This window comes from Sceloporus occidentalis, unplaced genomic scaffold (assembly GCF_023333645.1).
Source record: "Sceloporus occidentalis isolate IW3139 unplaced genomic scaffold, rSceOcc1.0.p SCAF_62, whole genome shotgun sequence".
Lineage (NCBI taxonomy): Eukaryota > Metazoa > Chordata > Lepidosauria > Squamata > Phrynosomatidae > Sceloporus > Sceloporus occidentalis.
Window position 1 is genome coordinate 120900 of NW_028317042.1, and position 23727 is coordinate 144626.

General features: G+C 46.3%; 1 protein-coding gene across 1 annotated transcript in view; it reads right to left on the bottom strand.

Moving 5' to 3' along the window:
• The window catches only part of LOC149287235 (endoplasmic reticulum-Golgi intermediate compartment protein 2-like), a 49411-nt gene extending 28203 nt beyond the window's left edge, over positions 1-21208 (bottom strand). The window contains exons 1-16 of the mRNA XM_089492979.1: positions 21103-21208; positions 20525-20633; positions 18964-19010; positions 18811-18881; positions 18114-18154; positions 17934-18035; positions 17673-17768; positions 17486-17541; positions 16674-16772; positions 16367-16464; positions 16067-16229; positions 15910-15989; positions 12447-12514; positions 11722-11867; positions 11055-11147; positions 8928-9049 (exon numbers count right to left, since the gene is read on the bottom strand). Coding sequence (XP_089349105.1) covers positions 8928-9049; positions 11055-11147; positions 11722-11867; positions 12447-12514; positions 15910-15989; positions 16067-16229; positions 16367-16464; positions 16674-16772; positions 17486-17541; positions 17673-17768; positions 17934-18035; positions 18114-18154; positions 18811-18881; positions 18964-19010; positions 20525-20633; positions 21103-21208 — 1497 coding nt within the window. The remainder of the gene's footprint in view (positions 1-8927; positions 9050-11054; positions 11148-11721; positions 11868-12446; positions 12515-15909; positions 15990-16066; positions 16230-16366; positions 16465-16673; positions 16773-17485; positions 17542-17672; positions 17769-17933; positions 18036-18113; positions 18155-18810; positions 18882-18963; positions 19011-20524; positions 20634-21102) is intronic.
• Between the last annotated feature and the right edge of the window lie 2519 nt (positions 21209-23727).

The following is a 23727-nucleotide window of genomic DNA, read 5'->3' on the forward strand; positions in this document are numbered from 1 at the left end:
GTTCCTTTGGTTTCCATGGCGATTGCTCCACATTCGGAAGTAGAATCGCTGGTTTTTATTAACCGCCATGTCTGGGATGAGTCGTTTTGGAGATATTTTCTTATCTGTCTAACAGGTGCCTGGAATCTGGAGAATTCCAATGAAAAAGATAAGAGAGGAATCTGGAAATTGACATATCTAAAGAAATTTCACATATTTCTTGTGTTTATATATAAAAATCAAACTTCCTAAATGCATTAGTTAGGGTGTAAACATCTTGTGTGTCTTCCCAAGCCAGAAGTGCCTCAACATGCCTCCGTCGATGCAGAGATCTGATAAGTTAATGGATAGAGCGGTACTAACCTGCCTTCGGTTGAAGTTGATACATTTTATTGGGTCAAATAGGGCCAGACTGGGGATGGCAAAGCGGTCGTGGCACTTTAAGGCCAGAAGCCGCCAAATGACATCCATCTGGCCACTGACTGGATGCACGGGGTTCTCCTGTCAGTGCGCGGCCGCGCATACCCAGCCAGTGGCCGTACACTGCAGGACCTGATCTGCTGAGTGGCAGTGTTGGGTGAGTGTGAGTGGAGTAATATGCACAACTAACACAAGCTGAGGGCTATATACACAGTGTACACTGGCAGAGGATACAGGGTTCTATACACAGTCCGCGGATACAGGGTTTTATACACAGTCCGGGGATACAGAGTTATATACACAGTCCGCGGATACAGGGTTATATACACAGTCCGCGGATGCAGGGTTTTTACACAGTCCACGGATGCAGGGTTATATACACAGTCCGGAGATACAGGGTTATATACACAGTCCGAGGATACAGGGTTATATACACAGTCCGCGGATACAGGGTTATATACATAGGTATATGATACGGGGTTATATACACAGTCCGGGGATACAGGGTTATATACACAGGTATAGGATAAAGGGTTATATACACAGCCCGCGAATACAGGGTTATATACACAGGTATAGGATACAGGGTTATATACACAGTCCGGGGATACAGGGTTATATACACAGGTATAGGATACAGGGTTATATACACAGTCCGCGGATACAGGGTTACATACACAGTCGGCAGATACAGGGTTATATACACAGTCTGAGAACACAGGGTTATATACACAGTCCGTGGATACAGGGTTTTATATACACAGTCCGCGGATACAGGGTTTTATATACACAGTCCGCTGATACAGGGTTATATACGCAGTCTGAGGATACAGGGTTATATACACAGTCTGCGGATACAGGGTTATATACACAGTCCGCGGATACAGGGTTATATACACAGGTATAGGATACAGGGTTATATACACAGGTATAGGATACAGGGTTATATACACAGGTATAGGATATAGTCCGCGGATACAGGGTTATATACACAGTCCGGGGATACAGGGTTATATACACAGTCCGTGGATACAGGGTTATATACACAGTCTGCGGATACAGGGTTATATACACAGTCCAGGGATACAGGGTTATATACACAGGTGCAGGATACAGGGTTTTATATACAGTCCGCGGATACAGGGTTATATACACAGTCCGGGGATACAGGGTTATATATACACAGTCCGCGGATACAGGGTTATATACACAGTCCGGGGTTACAGGGTTATATACACAGTCCGGGGATACAGGGTTATATACACAGACTGGGGATTCCTGGCTGTGCAGTGTGTGTGTGTGTGTGACAGTATACCACGGCTGTGCAGTGTGTGTGTGTGACAGTATCCCCTGGCTGTGTAGTGTGTGTGTGTGTGACAGTATACCCTGGCTGTGCAGTGTGTGTGTGACAGTATACCCTGGCTGTGCAGTGTGTGTGTGTATGACAGTATAACCTGGCTGTGCAGTGTGTGTGTGTGGCAGTATACCCCGGCTGTGCAGTGTGTGTGTGACAGTATACCCCGGCTGTGTACTCGTGTGTCGCTCTGTATATATCTGCGATGTGCTGATCCGTGCTCTCTCGCTTTCTGCCGCACTGTTTGTTCTGGATGGCTGGTCTTGGCACACATGCCTGTGAGTGATGAGAGGTAAAACTGTGTCCAACATACACCTGGGGAGGAGAAAAGACAACACGAGACAGCTGCCAGGAGCCAGGAATAGAATCTATAAATAGGGGCGAGCCCCCCTCCCCGCACACTGTATACACAGCGCTATTTATCGTGCGCAGTGAGGTCACCCTTGGGAGGGGACATTATAAATCACACAGAACGGGATTTCCTGAAGGTTCTGCTCTGATTTCCTCCAGCGCTGGATGCCATATTACCCCCCCCCGCAATTCAAAAGACACCCTGCCATTTATTTCACCTAAAACCATGCTGTGGACATAGAAACAAAGAATTAGACAGCAGATAAAAAAAACATTTTATTAAAATCATGACTTTTTTCACCATCATTTGCTTTACTCAGACGGCGGTGGATAAGTGGAACAGCCGTCCAGCAGAGGTGGTAGAGGGAATTTAAACACGCATGGGATAGACATAAGGCTTCTGAATCTAAGACGAGACCAATGACTGATTAAGGTTTGAGTCTTTGCAGACCAGACTGGCCATTCACACCAGACTTTTTACCGGAGAGAACAGATTTTGTTGCAGGAAACTTCAAAAAAAAAAAAAACCTCTAAAAAAAACACTTTATGAGGATTCTTCACACTGTTAAAAAAAACCACTTTTTCTGCCAATCCGTGATCTTTTTATTTTATTTTAACGAGATCCAATAAAAAGTCCGTTCCCCCCGGAAATACCCAAGAATGCTTCTTTCTTTCTCGATACCTCGACACGAATAGCTTTATAGCTGGGGTTCTAATGGCATTTATTTAATTAACCATTTAATGGCATTACTTCTCGTATGGGATGATTCATTTACAGGAAAATTAGTTAAAATTAGATGTTTTTAAATCATTTTTGGGGCATTATAATAAGATATTTATTTTTTACGAGTTACGATCCAGTCTCTAAATGACTTCTCTCCCAACACCAGAATCCTAGACTCTTGGAAACGCATTAATAAGATAATGCTGGCTCTGCCACAGGCTGCCACCAGTCTCCACTTAACCATGACTATAAATACCCCCATTAAGTTATATGCCCCTTCGTTTAACCCCTTTTGGTCCATTTAAATGTTTCCATCATATCCACTACAGTTTGTTGTGCCCATTCATTTCCAAAGGTTCACCTGTGGTTAAGCAGGGTTAAAGGGACGGGGATTAAGAAGCAGTGTTAAAATAAAAAAAATAAAAAAATAAGAGATCATTTCGGAGGAAAATAAAGAAAATTGCAGAGTGTGGTCTTTAACACTTCGAAACGTTGGTTGACGTTCATAGTTTTTAAACCAGATGATTCGGTTTCATCCCCGCTGCCAGGTGGGTGGAATACGTTAGCGCTTTATAAATAAGTGGCAATTATGTCTAAAGCTCCCATTGAGTTATCCTGGGGTGAAAAAAAATCCATCCAGGAAAACAGGAAAAAAAAAAAATATATATCATTTTCTTCAGCTAGAAGTCAGGTCGAAGAAAGTTGGTCAACACTTGGCCGGGGGGGGGGTGGTTTTGGTGATGGGGGGGCAGGAGAAGCGGGTATCTTTGGGGTTGACTGTAGAGGGGCTCTTGTATGTTTTCTGAATGTTTTATCAGCACATTTTGGGCGCTCGGGATAGGAGCCGTCGAACAGCGTCAGGTACTATTCTATTTCCCGAGAAGAAACCGTGGAAAAATAAATGAGAAACTCTAGAGTGAAACCAGAGAGCGCAGGAGAGCGGCCACATCAGAGAGGAGCGAGCGTCAGCGGAGAGGGAGACCCCACGGCACCGCTGACAGCGTTCTGCGCTCGCCGAATCCTGCCAGGGGGGTACAACAAGGCTGTACTTGTTAAGAGAACTGAGCCCTGAGCCATCATAATCATGTACTGGGGCTGGAAGAGCTGAGATGTGCATTCACGGCAAACTCGGGGGCCTCAAGTAATGATAGTCAACCCTCCGGGGGCGCCAGGTATTCCGGGCTGCAATTCCCACCACGCTCATCCATCCTCCCGCTCAAGTCCTACCCATAAGGACGTAGGAGACTAGGGCTGCTTGAGCGTGATAGGGCTGAGCGTGATTAGGGTTTCACAAACTTCATTGAAGGTCATAGACCTTCAGAGGAGGTCAGAGACCAAAGAGAGGTCCTAATTGTCGGCCAAAAAATAATCCGGATGAGGGTGATGGGAGTTACATGCCTCTAGGTTAGTGGATAATCAACACACACCCCATTCCGCGGCATGAGCTGGCTTTTATTAAACGCATTTTTCTATTTCTATTTTTTTTTTTTCACCCCAAAAAAAGCCTGTAAAAGGTAAACTTTGAAGCTGGCTATGAGTACATATATGAAGCGTGTGCACCGGTGCGTCAGAGGCTGACTCTGTGTACATGAGTAATTGTCTGTGTTTTTCTTTGTGTTGGTGAGTTACCGTCTGAGTGAATGAATGTATGACCACGCCTTCCCGTGAGCGTGCGTGTGGGAATGTATGACTGTCTGAATGCATGTAGGTGTATTAATATGACGGGATGTATGGCAGATCACAGCTATAATATATGTGTAAAGCGCACTCTAAGTTTCTTAATGCATATGATAGCTGAGAGGTCCCTTTAAACATATGGGGTATCTCGCTTCCAAATGCATAATCCCCCCATATGTATTTGACCCTTTCCCCTCCCCCCAACTATTTGGCGTGCCGAACATATCTACCGCCATGTAATATATTTACCACCAGTGTCGGCTCGCCTAAAATACCCCAATGTGTGTTAAACTCTCCCACTGGTTTCAATGAGAGCACGTTCCTGCCGCTGATTGGCTGCTTCAAGCAGCCAATCTGTGGCGAGAAGCATCAGACCACAGAAGAGATGGCGAGCTGCAGCTTCTCCCCAAGCTAAGGACTTCATTTTTTTTTAAACGTGACATTGAAAAATGCATTTTAAAGGACTCACACGGCCTTTCTTTATGCATTCTTTTTTTGGTGGCGCTGTCGGGGACGCGAATATCGCTGCCGGAGTATTTCTGGATTTCTTCGCTGTGTGTTGAAACACATCTGGCAGGGGTTGTGTAAGTGTTAACACCGGCGCGCTTGTGTAAACATCTGGCTGTATTTTGGTTCTAAAGATTTAATTTGTTTATTAGGTTGTGATACAATTTGAACAGCCAGCGTCGGGACGGTCTCGATGAGCCGCTCCGGTGAGTGTGTGTATGCATGCGTGTGCGAGCGTGTGTTGGCAGCGCTCTCTCTTCTCACATCTCACATCCTCTGCCCGTGACCTGCTCCCAGATCTCTTTTTCCAGGCCCCATCACTCTCCCTCGTCGGGTTTGGCTCAGATCCACTTCAGATGCAAAGACACAAGAAGTGCCTTATTGTCCAGCTTGCAAATTTTACCTGTTTTTTTTTTTGTTTTGTTTGTTTGGTTTTTTTTAGCTGTAATTGAAAAATTGAGGTTGCGAAGGCCAAAGCACACACGAGATGCACAGAGGGCCGGGCATGCTGGCTCAGCAACTGGTACTCCGTGGCTAAGTATCGGGTACAATCTGTCACTCCGAGGATTGAGAGTAGGGCCCCCTACACTTCGGCTCCGTCGGCAGGTACTGCCAGTACCAAACTGTGTGCCTACTCTGTCACTCCAGCTCCGCAATGTGCATGCTGTCATTTCCTCGATTAGTACTCTGCGCTGTACGCCTGGTTACGCCATGAAACATCTGGATTCTTTGAACTGGAAGTTCAAGATATTAACCTGCAGCCCCCCACACTGGCAGGACAGTTTAAGAGCCGATATAATCCATCCCTTGCCCGGCAGAGGGCACAATAGGGCACTTCTTAGTAGCCCGGCGGCTCGCAAAACTTGCCTCGTTCCTGGAGGTCTGTCAGTGCCCCACCTATCCAACAGCAAAGTCTATGAAGGGACAGGGGCAAGAGCTGGAACATAAGCAGTTTTCTTTCATACATGTGTGTCTCTGGTAGTACAGATACCCCACTCGTTACGTGTGTCCCCTGGTCAGGGTATGAGAAGGGTCCCCTTAGGCTCAGCTTTTTAGTGGTGACCCTAGACGATCCGGCTGTCCCTTGACTTCGGACTGGGAGGTAACGAAGGGCCTGCATATCCCCTTAGGGAGAGTGCAGCCCAGAATGAAAAAGGTTGGGGACCTGCTTTCCCTGTGGCCCTAAAGCCACTTGGAGGACTCATCACCTTTCTTCTTCACAGCGACAGAGGGAGCTTCATGGAAAAGACCAGAGATACCCCTTGGCACCTATTGGCAATAACTGGCTGAGCAGGAGCCCTTCCTGTGGGGTCTTTGGGCACCGATTGGTCCCACCTGGTCACTACGGATCTTCAGCTACCTTATCAGGTCTCCTACAGCCTGGGTGGAATGATCTATCTAGAAGACCTAGCCATGGACACTCTCAGCTGAGCCTGAGTTAGGAAAGGGGGTGAAGTGCCACAGTTCCTGGAGCGGCCCCAAGGGCCATTTCTCTGCAGGCCTTCTAGAACTTCCTCATTAAAGTTCTGTTGTCTCTCGGGTTTACGGTGGTCTCTCCGCAGAGGACGCTCTGCCAGTCACCGCTGGTTTTGCTAATGGTCTCCTGTTGGTTTGTTGGAACGTTCAGGAGCTGCTTTCTGCTTGTAGCCGAGTGTTTTGAGAGCTTTCTCGGAGGTTTTTGGAGTTTTGCATCGACACACAAACTCCTTGACCCGTCTCCCCCAGGAATGTCAGCCCGTCTCCTGCTGGGATACACAGAACAAGCCCTCCACCTCCTTTCTCTCTTGTAGAAAGGATTCACTTATTGCTCCTTGGCACCCCTTCTATAAACCTGGGCAACGTTCGGCCATTTCTGCTCATTCCTGCTCATAAATCCAGCGCTTTGGGCCACTCCTTTCGGGTCTGACGCCCTCCCAAGAAGACGAGCGAGTGAAAGTTGGCAAAACATCACCTGTAAATCCAGCTCTGCTGATCACCTCTCCTCTTACTCCTCTGGGAGTCCAGGACTCAGACCTCTCAGAAGCCACCGTGTGAGCTCAAAGTCCTGATACATAAATTCTCCATACGTGTGAAATGATTCTTTTCATCCAATTCCTGGTCATTTTTTTTCTCCCCTCCGCATGTTCTGAAAAGCAGCCATTGATAAAACGTTAATTTGAGGGCAGCGGGAGTTGTGTATGTGTGTGGGGGGGCCCCCCACCTAAAACACAGTTCTTTATCCCCCCGATCCGTTCACCTGCCTGATCACCTTGTCCGCCCCCCCCCCCCGCTGCCGACCTGCCGCCTGGGTCATGTGACTTCCAGACATGGAATGAAATGTTTCACTATTAATGTGAAAGAGGGCTTCCAGCGCTCGAAGGAACAAACAAATGGCAAATATTTCGGCTTTTAAACATTTCGAGCAAATAGCTAAAGCCCAGTTATAAAATATCTTTCCAGTCATTAAAAAGCAGCTTCAGCCCATGTGTCCTTTAGCAAAACCTAAAAGTATGATGTCTGTGTATTAGGAGGGGGTGAGAGATGCCTTGATGTCTGTGTATTAGGAGGGGGTGAGAGATGCCTTGATGTCTGTGTATTAGGAGGGGTGAGGGGTAGGTGTCCTGATGTCTGTGTATTAGGAGGGGGTGAGAGGTGGGTGTTCTGATGTCTGTGTATTAGGAGGGGTGAGGGGTAGGTGTTCTGATGTCTGTGTATTAGGAGGGGTAAGGGGTAGGTGTTCTGATGTCTGTATTAGGAGGGGTGAGAGGTAGGGGTCCTGGTGTCTGTGTATTAGGAGGGGGTGAGAGATGCCTTGATGTCTGTGTATTAGGAGGGGTGAGCGGTAGGTGTCCTGATGTCTGTGTATTAGGAGGGGTGAGAGGTAGGTGTTCTGATGTCTGTGTATTAGGAGGGGTGAGACGTAGGTGTCCTGATGTCTGTGTATTAGGAGGAGGTGAGCGGTAGGTGTTCTGATGTCTGTGTATTAGGAGGGGTGAGGGGTAGGTGTCCTGATGTCTGTGTATTAGGAGGAGGGGAGTGGTAGGTGTTCTGATGTCTGTGTATTAGGAGGAGGTGAGCGGTAGGTGTTCTGATGTCTGTGTATTAGGAGGGGTGAGGGGTAGGTGTTCTGATGTCTGTGTATTAGGAGGGTAGAGGTAGGTGTTCTGGTGTTTGTGTATTAGGAGTGGAGAGGTAGTTATCCTGGTGTCTGTATATTAGGAGGGTGAGAGGTGCCCTGATGTCTGTGTATTAGGAGAAGGTTGCTATATAAAGGATCAGAGAGAGCTCCAGGGAGGAGCATCCCCTTTTCCTGTGGAGTCTTCTCACGTTACTGAAACATCACATATCTTGATACAATTAATCATTTTCTTTGAATGGTCACTCCGCTTTTTTGGTGGAAATTCTGAGGGAAAAGGTCCACCCCATGGGCAACGTTAAAACCCACCGTGGGGTGCTTTATTAATAAGCTGCCTTCAGTAAAGGTACGGTGTGACCTGCGCACAGCAGTATCGTCTTCCATGCCAAGGTCAAGAGCTTTGACCTCTCTGACCCAGCTTTGGAACCAGCTGTGAATCTCAGCCAAGTTCAGGAACCCCCAGCAAGAAGCTGCCTCCCAGAGAGATAAGCCCTGATTACAAAGAAGGATTGTGCTCCCAATCACAGGTGCGTCGGTGCCAGCCCTTCCTCGCAGTTTTGGCTTTGTGCCCCATATCCCACACTAAACCTCAGGTGTGTGGAACATGGTTAGACTGCCTTGAACTTCAAAACTATAAAGAGAAGGACTTCCTACCCGTAAAGTGAAGTCATTTTACTAGAACAAAAAATGCTATCGAGACAACGTGACCACAGTGTCCCCTAAAACACTGCTAGGTCCCTAGCGGGGGTGCATTTAACGCTGGGCTTTAATCTGAATCACCAGCTCACTTAGTCACTTACCTTCTCTTGAACCCAACTTGGGATCTTCAACAGGTCCCTCACAAGTTCAACATCACTCCTAAGCGAAACTTTCCAGCAATTCACTAAACCGCTCAGAAAAAGGCCCCTGGGAATCAGCGTAGCTAAATGGACAGGGAGCATGTATGTGTGTGGGTTAGTGCATGCTCAGGGCATGTCCGTGTTTTGATTGGGGTATGTTAATTGAGGGGTGGGAGACCCTAGGTGATATAAGGTGCCCTCTGGGTGACCCCGGTCACTGTCCTTTTTTACAGGCACGGCCAACAGTCTTACCTGCTTCCCACCCTCCCTCCCTATTTCTTGTGTACTACCTTTCTTTCTTTTGTCACAGCTGGCGGTTTGTGTGTCCTTGCCGGTCTGGTTTTGGTAAGTGATGGAGTTTGGATGCTGGTGTAATGGAAGGCTCAATCCTCCCCTAACCTCTGGTGTTTTATTGGACGTGCCCACCGAGCTTGTTGGACGGCTGGTGGTTAGCATTGGTGGTGGGGCAGCGAAAGGTAGCTGTCAATTTTGTTTGGACGAGGGGGGAGGTGAGTACCTGTGGTCTGGATTGTGCAGTGTGAGAGGCCGGCAAGGACGGGGTTAATTCGGTTCCTGTGTTGGTTATGTTTTGAATATGTTACGGTAATGTGTTATGTATATTTGTATATTTGTATTTATTATTTATCGGTTATTGTATATTATTCTTATTGGTTTATGGTGTTTTGGGCCAACACAGTGTTTTATGGTTTTATAATAAAATTGTGCTGTGGCCTGCTTTATCCAATTTCGGTCTCCGTGTCGTTATTTGGTGGGTTAAACTGGTTTTGGGTTTACAATGCACGATACACACTACCTACATACATGGTAAACTTGGGTTTTTAACCGATTGCGAGCAGAACGAACTTAAGTTGCACTCCAAGCTTTTAGATCCTAATAATTTGTGTCGTAAAAAGTCTGTGTTTAATGAATAAAATCGTACCTAGAATTCAAAGAAAGAGAACTTTTTTTTTATATATAGTTATCCAGTGATGTAATTTTTTATTGAAAAAATTCAATTTTTCTTCCCTATCTTGGCCACTTTTGTGCAACAATTCCCAAGGATTTCCAGCTCCTTAAAGGCGGCTAATTCAGGGTTAATTTTGAGCCCATGAGCTGTTTTTATCGCGTGTTTATGGAAGAGCGATAGAAGAGTTATCGCTGCGACCTTTACAGGGAGACAATGCCAGACTGGGGACCTGGGGTTAAATCCTTGGGGATTAGAAAAATGCTTTACCTAATCTGTCTACAAAAGGTGATTAATAATGGGAGAGAAACGCAGACGAATACAAATGTATCACAAGAGGTTAACACTCAGATCACAGAGTGCATTAAGCGTCTGTAACGTAACGGGAAATCCACTCTCAACAATATCAGGCAGGCTGGCTGAGCGTTAGAGCCGCTGTATGCTTCTCCTGGAGGAACTTGCTTGCTAACATGGAAAATGACCTCACCGCAGTGTCCCCTGCCAGTTTAGCTGGTGGTTCCCAACCCCCCTCTTGAAGGCACACCAACGGTCCAGGTTTTTTTCATCTCTCTAGTGGAATAGAATGTGGTAATGGCTGAATCCTGCCCTGTTAGTGTGCCTTGAGGACTACGTTGGGAACCACTGACCTCAACCAACGACGTCTACTGGCCTCGGACATCGACATCGACTGCCAAGTTCAAGGGTGATCCGTTATCTTCTCAACCAGCCCAATTACACTATGGGAGGCTGAGTCAAATCAGCATAGCCACCATTGACTGGATTAAAAGGCTATGCATGCCTTTAAAACAAGAAGCAAGGGTGGCTACGGAAGGGGCAGCTGGGGGACTTCCCTAAGCCCTTGGCTATGGTGCTAGACGTGGCAGGCACAGTTTGTGGCAGCTCATCCATCCCAATTGTCCACAAGATGTACGAGGTACGTAGACAAAGAGTACCCCTCCAGAGATACCACACACAATATGAAAATTAGGAACGCGTTTATCAATCACCTGGCCAACGTTTCGTCCATGTGGTCTTCATCAGGAATACGGACAAGAAATACAGGACACTCCTCTTCAGTAGCACTTAAGACATGACTTCAGTGGAACACCCTTGAGTTGCCTTACCTGGAACATCAGGGGCAAATCCAGAGATGTCTCCAGTATGTGCCTGATGGGTGGCACTAGCATATAAGGAGCTGTTTGGCTCGCCATTACCTCCTGGTAAAAATGAAATTTGACTTATACTAACAAATCATAATGGATTTGGATTTATCATCCCTGGACCCTTCAAGGGAACTCTACAATAAGTCTACGTTCAACGTGAAGTGTACAAAGAGTCCCGGACTCCACCAGGAATCAGCAGAAGTCACCACCGCCAAGACTGCCAAGGTCTTACCAAACAAAGCTAAAAACACGAGTCCAAAGTGAAGTCGCTAAGAGCTGAAATCATCCAGGCTCTCAGTAATTGAATGGGTTCTAACTAATGTGAGCCAAGCAGCTCCTACCTAAGCCTACCTAATTTGCAGCTTAGTGAATACGACCCATTAAACCAATTACCCCATCTGAAAGCACTGAGTAACCCTTTATTCCAAAATCCGATATTGGTTCATGGAAAAAAGAAACCACAAGTTACACTCGAGCAGCACAAAGAGTTAGGGGGAAAAAGGTCAGAAGTTTACATAAAACACAGCGTTCTGTTACCTCCGGCCAGGAAAATCAGAAGAGAAAGGTTGTGGTTGGGTTGATATTCTGCAGAACAGGTTTATTATAAATTACAGTTACTTCCACTTACTGCCTATCTCGCGGCGCAGAGTAAGTGTCTCCACCATCATCAGCTGGGACAAAGAGCCCAGTGTGTCCAGAGCCAAACACGAGACAGTCTCGATGCCGACGTGAATCTCCTGGCCGAGGACCAGCGATGGTGCAGGGAGCAGCGGACTTACAGCAGGGAGCAGTAAGGATTACAAGGAGAGGTTATGGAACAATAGGAAGATCTATAGGGAGAGGTCACATGGGTATGAAGGGGTTATATGGATAAGCTATACTGAGCTGAAGCATAGCTGGCAAGAGTCCCAGGTTTCCTAATTTACGCTCCAGCAAACATCCTATCGGGACTGCCTGCAGCTATGGATGTCTGAATCGCATACGACACGCGCAGAAAGATAGCGATCTGGGGTGTTCTCAGGGCAGACAACACCCCAAAAACACACTCCGTATAACGTAGGCATGCTTGCGTATGTCCCGAGCCTTTGGGTGTCCCATTAAAGGGACACTCAAAAGGGGTAAGCATGTTAAATCTATCGAGATGGAGTAGCAGGAGGGTTATTTTTAAGTGGAGCTAGCGGAAGGAACCTGCGCTAAGATCTGTATCTCTCAACCGTCCAATTTTTCACGAGAAAGTCCTGAGTTTTGGGTATTGTCGCATTGTCCCACCAACCACTATCATGGTCCTGCTTTTGTGTTGTATTGGGGCTTTTAAGCGTGTAGAACACCGTTATTTACTCCCATCCAGCGAACATTCTGAGCTCACGAGGGGCATCAGAGGAGGGCAGAGAAATCTGGATCCCGAAGAGGGACTGACCCACCTAGGTTGAGGTATTTGGAAGTTACCGTTATCGAGACTTATGTCTAGCAAAGGAAGGGTTATGGGAACATATTAACTAACTTGTGAGATAAAACATTACATACCACTACATGAAGACACGCTAACCCCAGAGAAGGTCAAACCGGCCCTGAACATAGCATAAACTGAGAGATTAAAGATTTCATCTCACGATTTAGTGTATAACCTCCCATAGAAAAAAGGTGCTATAGAGAGGTTGGCGTGGAACACCGAGAACAGTTCTAGGGGGCAAATGGAATTATGGGAGAAGAAGAAGGAGTAGATAAAGCAACAGAACCCAACCGATGTATCAATTGAAATAACCGTGGAGTTAACGCGTGAAGCAAGCGGAGGAGTTATATTAAAATGCTAAGGGCAGGGCTAGAACTATACCCGACAGTATCAGATAAGACTCATCGTAAAGAAAAGGTACGCGGATAAATACACAGGTTCCCTGGCAGTACGGGGCTCCTGTCGCCGCTTTAGCCTCCTGGGGCTGTGGGCTGCCGGCTCTGAGGTGAAGGCAGCTCCTGACCACGCACCACAAGTGGTTACAAGGGAAAGAGGCAAAAATCCACAAGTATCTGCAGCTCTTACCAGAGACTGAGAAACCCAAACACAGAATGACCGCAGCAAGCGCCACTAAACCCCGAGTGTGTGTATCCTACACAGGAGTTCCATACACTAAAGCGTACGCAACCACCGCAAAGTGCACGTGTAACGATCGACAAACATTCGTTTGCTAATTACGAACCAGCCGAGAAACATCTGCCCAGCGCCAGACGGCTTTCCCACCGATTAACCCTCGCGCGGTGCAATACACCGTAGGCCGTTCCTGATGTTGAATCTAGAGCGTTCCAGAATTATTAACCCTGGAAGCGCCGCTGGGTACGGACTTGGCGTTCCGAGTTTTACTCCGGAGCGGAGCGTTTTTTTAAAAAAAATCTGGTATTGGGATACAACATTTTACGAAAAAAATATGTAGATTTGGTATACAGCTTACTTTTCGCATCAATAAACTAGAAATGTGCAGAGAACTGTACACATACCTCCCAAGTGTCTCTGTTTAGATGGGACAGTCCCACTTTCGGAGGGTATGAAGGTGTCACGGGGTTCTACAAACCTAAAAACCCTGATAATGTGCATAGCCTACAGAGTATCTCCGGTGTCCACTTCCATATGCAGCGCATTCCACAACTTTACAGCCCTTACTGCCGAGAGCGTCCTCCTCTGTTAATCACATAATGGGGTCTCTCGGTACCCGCTTGGTCCGTTTGGTTCAGAATCCCCCCTGTGAGGAACCTTTATGGACCTTCAATTACGTTTATATATCCAGTTTAGCTAAACACAGCCCGGAACCAAAATCATTCATTCCAGATTAACTTTGTGACCGATCTCAGTCTAAAACAGATCTAATTTCAACTGAAGAAGCAATTTTTTATCAAAAATAAGCAACAGGATTAAATAAAATCAGGAAAACCCTATAGAACGTTAAACACTCCGTTCAACTTACCCGTTAAGACAATACCATTTCTTCCTAATGTCACAGAATATAGAGGTACTCACCTTACTGTGCATCATTACTACCCTGAAAAGTAGATATTTTGGGAAAGGGAATGTCGGATATGTGAAGATCTTTTTGATCATATACTTAACAGTGTCGCTAACAATCCTATTATTAAAGTCACTACACAGTTGATACCCCGTGTGCTGGGGTATACAGCGGGCAATCATGTTTCAGGAGGCAGACTCTGCCCCCTAGTGGATGGCTTTGCTCATTACCTGAACTAAAAAAATCCATTGAAACGCTCATCCAGGAATCGGAAGAGGCCACGGGTCGCACTCCTTATAGACTCACAATAGTTAGCCAAGCTGGAACAGGATGACTGGTGCTTGGTGGGTGAATGGACATGTACAACTAAACACCTCAATTGCTTTAAATTTAGCCAGAGTACCTGAAGGAGAGCCACAGAGCCGAGCAGGTCCCTCTGCTTCGGGAGCTGGATTCTATGATGAAGGCGAGTCCGAAATAACGCCGGCGTGACTTGCGTCACACCTGGGCTAGTTTAAGCAGTCTAGCTTTTAAAAGAAATATTAACATATCAGGCTATTTGGCTAAAGCCCAACGTCTGAGTTTCCCTGGCTCAGCAGAGGAGAAGCATGAAGCCGAGGGCATCAAAGTTTTCTGGCCCAGCCGCTCACTCGGATGCAGGTAGTGGGCGTGGTGGCCATTCGGCTTCCCTACCAAAGCAGGTTACCCTATAAGACGATCACACCTTCCATTGGTACTCAATGGGTCACTTGGCAAAATCAAAGATCTCCTTGTAACAGACTCTGTAGTACCTCTTCCACCATATATCCTTCCAAGGCACAGCGTGTAGACATGACGCACAACGATGGTACGACCTGGGCAGGTGATGCTGTCCTAGGTGGGTCCTACAGTAGCAATCGTCAGAGACGTCACCGGCTGGAGGTCCCCCTCTACACCATCATTGGATCTGGAAGGAAGGTAGAGACCTCCTGTGTACCCAAAAGGTCTGGCCTGCGCTTCTTTACGTTAAGGGGGTATTTTATGCATACGGTTCCTTCGCAGAGGGAGGGCGTTCATCTTTTATCTGCAGAACTGGACTTGGGAATATTACGTCGAGTTCTCTTTGTGCAGAAGAGCTTGACATCTAAACAGTGAAGGCATAAGGGGCTGCAGCCAAACCACTTGAGGGTTTGAGCTGCCACTTTTTTATTTTTCTGTTTCCTGAAAAATGGCCATCTTTTGTATGTTTGTACGAGTCAGGGGGAAATAGGGCATGACTGACAGATGAACATTTGGAAAATCTATATATAGTTAAACGTATAAACACATATAGTACGCCACACAGCACCGTGGCTTGCACAGATGTAGCCGGATTTCGGCTCCATGTGGTCGGCGACAGCAAAAGAAAAATGAAAGATAATATAAGTGCGGACTGTGTAAGAGAGCAGGAAACCTTTGCAAATGTTAGCGTGTCTGCCGGGCGGAGGAGAAAAACTACACAAGGTTAAGGTTTGTGGGAGAAGACGGCACACATGATCTGCACTCACAAGGCCGAACTTGTAAAATATTTGGGAACGTTTATTATAATAAAAGTCATTCAGAGTGGATCGGGCTGGGGGGGCTCCGACACAAAGTTGTTGGATGAAATTCTAGCCATGGGCCCATCCTGGAAAATAAATAAAAGAAAAAATAGTTACTTAGGGTTGAAAAAAAGCAACAGAGGAGAGATAGTTTTAGTACTTGGATGGATTATCACTGTATAAAGACTAAAATGAAACAAAGAAATCCTAAAACGTTAACTAAAGGACATGAATGGAATATAAGGTTAGGTTCCATGCGTCACTCACTTCATGACGTCTGTAAACTCCGAGCCTGAAACGGCAACAGAAAATGTCCACGAAAAATTCCGCCAATCCGTGAATCATTCCTGCGGGCAGAAGACACGTGAGCAGATGCCACACGCGACAAACACGCCAGCGTCCGAAAAGGGAAACTCGCGCTCACCTGTGGTAGTGAAGATACCCCCGATTATACCGCACAGTCTGACCAGAAACTTCCAAAAAGGCATGTGATCCTCCGTGACCGTCACCATCAAGGAGCTTATGTCGTATTTCATGAAGATGCCGGACACGCCGTGGCTGCCGGTGGCGTGATTTATCACACGTTCCTGAATGGAGGTAAAAACATTGTGACAACATGTTCCGAACGTCATTCAAATGAAACATTATTGAAATTATTAAATTTAACTTTAGCCAAACATATAGATATATTTATAATTACTGTTTGGAACGTTATCCGACTCACCCGTTCTGACACAGAAAACTGATGCGTGTCGCAGTGAACCTTCCGTGTGTTTAGCTTTGTAGGGACGATAGTGATGAAATACTGATACATGTGGTTACCTGCAAGACAAACGACAGGTTAAGCAAATGCTGCCGGTAAAAGTCACCGAACAAGGGGCAGAAAAATGGCAAACAGCCGTAACCTACATACAGAAAGCCAGAAGCAGCGGTAGAGAAGATGTAGATGGATAACGCATGGGCCCCGCAAGATACATTAAGGAACAAAAGTAGCCTCTGATTTCCAATAGAGATGGTTGCTATATACTCACTGTCCACTGCAATTTTTTCAGTCCCATCCAAGGGGTTAATAATCCCGGGCAAGAGCTCCCCAAAAGATAAATGATCAATCCGATGGGAGAAATTATAACCTGCAGATAAGCAACACGTGAATAGCACATCTATTTAGGGATAATGTAGCTCAAAAAACACATGCGTTTTAGTCTGTATAAAAAGATTACATTACATTTAAGGCTATAAGACACTTGCTGCTGTGCATTAAAATTACCAAATTCTGCAAAGACGCGCAGACTTCTAGCGCTGGATTTAGGAGGAGCCGTCTATGAAAAGGTACTGAATTAATATTGGGCACCGTACATCTAGACTCGAGTCTGATACTATTCATCTAACGTGTTTGCCCTGGACTGTATGAAAACGGAACGCTTCCACGGATGATAATGAGATCCCATAAACCGAGGGCCGTCTATCCAGACAGTATAATATAGGAGGGCCAAGAACACGCCGTTATGCGCTTTGGAAATCACGGTGGGCTCGGCATATATTTTTTACTAAGTGATCGTGCATTTGGCCAATTGCCCCATCTGGTGGAGAGCAGGGCCAGCGTTCCCCGCGCAGACACTGCATCGTGCTGTGAAGGATGCGTTATATGCTTCACGAAAGGCAGTAACGCATAAAAAGGAATGAATGTACGTAGAAAGATAACAGGAGGAAAAAAAAAAATAAAAAATCGGGCGTGAATGCGAGAGACGGAAGCTGGTTTCTGATCGGATGGAGAAGACCTGTCTTGGTAGACATTTGATCGCCTCGCGAGTGATGAGTTAAAAAAAGGGAGAGTCCTACTTACTGTCGTGGCTCACAAGAGCTGCTAAATGTGCGTGGCCCCGAGGGTGAGGAATGGCTCTGTAAGAAGGGAAAGACAATATTAGGCCAAAACACATTTTATGGGTCATTCTTCTAACAAACTATACTCAATCCCTGCCCGGCTATTGATGCGATCCCCATTGGTAAAGTTGACCCCTGAGAGGACATACTTGCCCACAGTGATGTGAAAATTCCCAGCCACTTTGTTGATGTCAAGATGTCCGTGTATCCTGCAAGCACCAGGCGGCTCGGCGGGGGAGTCTTCCCTGAGTGAGGGGGACAATAGTGAACGTCAAGACATGTAACCCCTTTAAAAAATCTTTGGTCCGGTACAGCTTGTTGGGTCAGGTGACTAAAGCAAAGATCTGGTCGTAGGCCACCTGAACAACCCCATTCATATGCCGAGGCCAGTTTTGGGGCCGATTCCTCACCTGGGTGGCAGGGCAGTGACCGAACTCTTCATCGCGCTTTTAAACAGGAGATCCTGGAGTGATATCTCCTCTTGTAGCCGGTTCTGGATCTTCTGCAGCATCCTGAGAACAAGAAAAGACCCTCAATAGAATTGTCCCCAGAGCCAAAGCCCTGATCGTTTACATACCCTCCAGTCTTACCTCTGCCACTGCCTCTGCTGAGGGGAGAGATCGAACACCACCTGCAGAGAAAGGACCATCTATCAGTATTGAGTATATTCACAAATTATGCCACCGGTCTGCATAAAACCTGCCCCCAAATAGATGCTATGCTCATTTTACTCATGTACGAAAGTTCAAGCCTACAATTCTCGCATACGCCTCTTCTACTGTTATTGATAAAGGTGAAAATAGCAATGCGGACCCCCAACATTGCTATTGTGTCCTCTCTGCTCCGCATCCAAGCCAGGAGCCTATTAAAGGGGGAAGCCCCATCTGATATTTTGGTATATTACTTTCCAACGAGCTAATTAGTTAGGGCAATTCTCATAGGTCTGTTCCTCCATAGACTTTCATTAGTCACAGTGTCCACCTGGGTGATTAAAACTGAGCCATTCTGTTTGGCACAGGCAGTGTGATAAGTAGCCAGGTTACTTGTATCGTAGACTGAGCTAGAACATATTTTGCAAAAACGGCACAATATTTTTGAAAACAATTATTTTTTTGGATACCAGTAATAAAAATAAAAATGTGGGAGTTCCCCTTTAATTAATAAAATACAGCTGGATAACATTCCTTCCTAGCCCATCAACAGATCCAACACCTGAGGCTCCCTTCTACATCAACTACCCTTTGGAGTTAAGCTATGGAAGAGATCTCCGACGGAGCAGATTCTCACCGGCTCATACACCAGCCCCTCGGTTGACGTGACCATTGTCTCCGCTAAATCCAACACGTCAGCGCCAACATCTGGAGAGAAGAAAACATGGTTATAAAACGCAGAGACCCACGAAAAGAAATGCAAGAAACGCCATGAAGATGAGGTACCTACACTGGCATCGCATCGCCACCGTTATATCTATGTTTAGTCGTAATTTACTGCAAGAGAGAAGAAAACCAATCATAGCAAAAAAGACCTAATAAAATGCACGGATTATTATTAAAAATGATTCCAATACTAAAAAGATCTGCGCGAGTTATAAAAACGGCGTGCCGAGGAATCGGTGGGTTTGTTAATGTTTTGTATCAATGGATATTTCAAAGATAAAAGCGACGGGCACATGGAACGAGTGTGTCAGTACCTTCAAAGTATTAGACAGCTTATTAGTTTAGCGAGTGCATCATACCATTCACTCCATAGAAAAAAGTAAGTCTGATGGGGTTTTTGTTTTTTTGTGGTCTGGCTCAATACAGACAAGCTTAGGCACGACTGGCGAACTCTATTTCTTTCCAAATGTGAGCAATGTCAGCCCTGGCCCGTCGAGGCAGGGACTCCACTAGACCTGTGAAGCTGTGCACCGTGAGACGTTAGCAGCAGATCTTTTAAGTCCTGTAAGTTGCGAGGTGCGGCCTCCATGGATCGGACTTGTTTGTCCAGCACATCCTTTGGAGGCCAAGTCAGAACCTTGAACTTGTCGTTGTTCCGGAACCATTTTTTGCTTTGCGGCAGCTTTGGATCATCCGGCTGAAAGAGGCCGATGCCATCAGGGAAGTGTCCATGTAAGGGTGTCTATGGTCTGCAACAATGCTTGGGTAGGTGGTATATGTCAAAGTAACATCCACACGAATGGCCAAGGCCAAGGTTTCCCAGCAGAATATTACCCAAAGCATCACACTGCCTCCGCCGGCTTGCCTTCTTCCCATAGTGCATCCTGGTAAACGATGCACCCGGCCACCCACGTGATGTAAAAGAAAATGTGATTCATCAGACCGGCCACCTTCTTCCATTGCTCCGTGGTCCAGTTCTAATGCTCTTGTGCCCATTGTAGGCAGTAGATAGGGGTAAGCATGGGTACCCTGACCGGTCTGTGGCTACCCGGCCCCATACGCAAGAAACTGCAATGCTCTGCGTGTTCTGACTCCTTTCTATCAGAACCAGCAGGAACCTTTTCGGCAATTTGAGCTCCAGTAGCTCGTCTGTTGGAATTGACCAAACAGGCCGGCCTTCGCCCCCCACGTGCATCAATCACCCTGTCACCGGTTCACCGCTTTTCCTTCCTTGGATCACTTTTGACCACTACAGACCGGGAACCCCGCAAGAGCTGCGGTTTTGGAGATGCTCTGACCCGGTCGTCTCACCATCACAATTTGACCCTTGTCAGAGTCGCTCAGATCCTTACGCTGCCCATTTTTCCTGCTTCTAACGCATCAACTTTGAGGACAAAATGTTCACTCGCTGCCTAATATACCCCCCCCCGGACAGGTGCCACGGTAACAAGATTATCCGTGTTATTCACGTCACCTGTCAGTGGCCATAATGTTACGGCTGATCGGTATATAAAGAGGAGGTTATACCAGGTGCTCAAAATTACACGGGAGATACTCTGTACAAGGAGAATATCCCAGAACTGATTGGGGGGGTAAAGTAACTGCAAGTGAGAGGATAGGATTACCTTGAGAAGTCTTTGTCAACCTCATACTCGTATCTCATCCACGTGTCGCGATAGACCAGGAATTCCATAACCGTGAGCAGCCCCATGATGGAAAAGGCAAGCAGGGACACTAAAGAAAGTGCAGAAGAAGAAAGAGAATGGAGAAACGGATCGATGGGAAAACACGGAGAGACGGGCAGCAGGAACGTGCGGATCACAGAGACAATAAAAGGGATGCAGGCACTGAGCGGATTCTTTATGGCAACGCTACTAAAATATGTTCCTCTGCAGACTTTCATAAGTCAGAGGACCCTTCATGGTGATTAAGACCAAGCCATTCTATAATTTACCATAAGGCAATATGATAGTCGGGGGGGTTTTGCTAGAACACATACAAATGGCTAATACGCAGCTGTCTGAAAAATAGTATTGTTTTAAAATGTTAAACTAGAGAGTTCTCTTTAAAGTTTTGTATGAGATGCTCCGGTCAACCGGCCAAGGATGACCGAATCTTCCATCGTTCTCCGCCTTCCACGTCTACCCCACCTCCCGCCCGCCCAGCTCTTTTACCCCGATGACTACCATGTCCTCCCCCTCACCGGTCCCCCTGCTTGCTGATGTCTCAACGTAGCTCTCTGGCACCTTGGGGAAAGCATCCAGCTCCTTCACCAGGCTCAGCGTCTTCTTGCGATTGAGACGTCTCATGTTTCCAATCTCTCCTGGAGGAGTCAACCAAAACCTCGGGGTCTTTGCGTGCGGAAGACCCACGGAGAGATCTGCAAAAATAAGGAAATATACATATATATATCACACATAGAATGTGACGGCAGATCAGTCCCATATTAGCCTCTACCACTTCTGCTGGGAGACTGCTCCACTTTTCTACCACCCTCTCGCCAAAGCAGAAGTTCCTCGTGTTAGATCTAAAGCACTGACCCTATAATTTTAGATTAGGGCCTTTTGTTCTAACGTTTCTCATCCCTTTATGTATTGAAATGTTTCTATCATCACATTAATATTCATCGCTTAATGTTAGCCTATTGCTTTCAGAACACAAAATTGCTCATCGAGTGATATATAGTAGTTTAGATTTTAGTGCGATGTATTATCTCCTAATTAAATGAACATTTATCATTTTAACTTGTCGATTGTTATATATATTATATACTACTCATTATGTTTTCCCATTGTACAGCGCTGCGGAATATGATGGCGCTATACAGAACAATAACTAATAATAACGAATGATATCATTGATGTAAAGCACATCCGCATGTTTTATACATTAATCTATACAGTTTACAGTATCTATAGGTATAGTGCACACAGCACACTGTCTATAAGCGCTGTATGGTATACAATGAGAGACATGTATTCAGTACAGATAGCTGTGCACACCCGACATACAACGCATGTAGCTGTAAACATGGACTACATGTCACATGATCTCACACATGACACCTACCGGGCTCGGTTTTCGGGGTTCACCCCCCTTTCCTTAGGTAAAAAGAGGAGCTACACAGCAGGTCAGGGGTCATAGCCTGTAGAAACGCCACTTCCGGGATCGTCAGCACTACTGCGCACACACTGAAAGGAACGGCGGTCTTCCGGGTCACGTGGGCGTGTGTAGCGGGCGCCATGTTTGACGAGGGCACGCAATCCATTAGCTTCATTACCGCACACAAGCGACATCTCACGTTAATAATGAATGATACAAAGTATTCCCATTACAATATTATATTGTAATGATAAATAAAGCATATCAAAGCTGTTCACTTATGGTTTTTTCCCAGTATAGATGAGGGGTAGCCTGTAGGTAGTTATCCAGTGGATGTACAACACCCATGACTGTAAGCCAGCCACTGTCCATAAAATGTTTTAGCATAACGTTGGCTGTGGTTACTAGTAGACTACATTTTTGTCACCCGTGCAGTCAGGGCCACTATAACAAGTACAGGGGTATGAGGCCTGGGTAAAAAAAAAAAAAAAAAAGTACTCCACACTGGCCCTCAATGCCCGTTATTACCCATGCATGGACTGTTATTGACTTTGGGGCCCCATTGCGAGGATGTGAGACCCCACAACATGGCAGCGGTGTGTAATCCCACCAGTAATCACCAGTTTCACTCCCTAACAATACCAGCGGCCAACCAGCAAAACGCGCGGGAACCAGTACAAAATGAGACGGGGATCGGGTCGGGGGTTTCTGACCGTAGAACCGAAGTCCTATAAGTTCTCTCCTACGCTTCCGACGGCCATCATCTCTCAAAAGTCTTGGCAGCCGGATCCTTGATCGTTGCAAAAGAAGCTGCACTTTGTTGTGTGTTTTAAAAACAAATTTTAAAAAGCCACAATTGTTTGTTTTTTTTGTTTGACGGAGAGTTTCGTCCCAAAGGAGTTGTGTTTGAAGAATCCCTAATCCATCGTGGACTGTATTTTAGTACCAGTGTAATGCCAAGCAGCTCCCGGAAAATCAGTATCTATGTTCGGACAAATGAAATGGGGAGGAATAAATGTGTTGATCCGACATGCTTAGGGACATCATGGGGGGGGGGGGGGGGTTGTGAATAAACACTAGCTCCAGACAGTCACTCCTGACCCCAGCCCTTTAAATTATCGATAGATTTTCAGCAAAAAGGAGCGAGGAGGCCTTCTGTCTTACGCATAGCACCCAAGAACAGTCCATCTCTTAAAGAGACTTATGAGGTTTCGTTATTTTGTAGTAACCACGCAAACAGTTAAAGGCTGAATTAATTTTATTAAAACCCGGTGTATTGAAACATCCAGCCCCTGTAGGCGGTGATCATGGTGTACACGGCCGGCGTCTTCTGTTCACACTTATCGCTGCCCCAGCTCACCACGCCGACCAGCGTATAACGGTTCCTAACCTTACAGATCAGCGGCCCCCCGGAATCCCCCTGTAAAAAAATAAATAAATAAATAATCCCATGGCCTACGCGTCACCCCCATGCCTCGTTCCTCCCCAGGGGTCCCTCCTATATTGCCTTTCGTGCTTTTTACGAGAGGTAATAGCCCACCCTCAACATCTCAGTTATCCAAACATCTGTATTGGGGGGTGGCTTTAGGCAGTGCCACAGGTGAAATGACGGGGGCCCCCCCCGACAGCCTACCTTACCTGAAGCGCTACCCAGTGGCGCTCAACTTTAGAGCTTCACGACGATGGCCGTGGAGCAGTTTGGAAAGCACCTAAAATCTGGACTGGC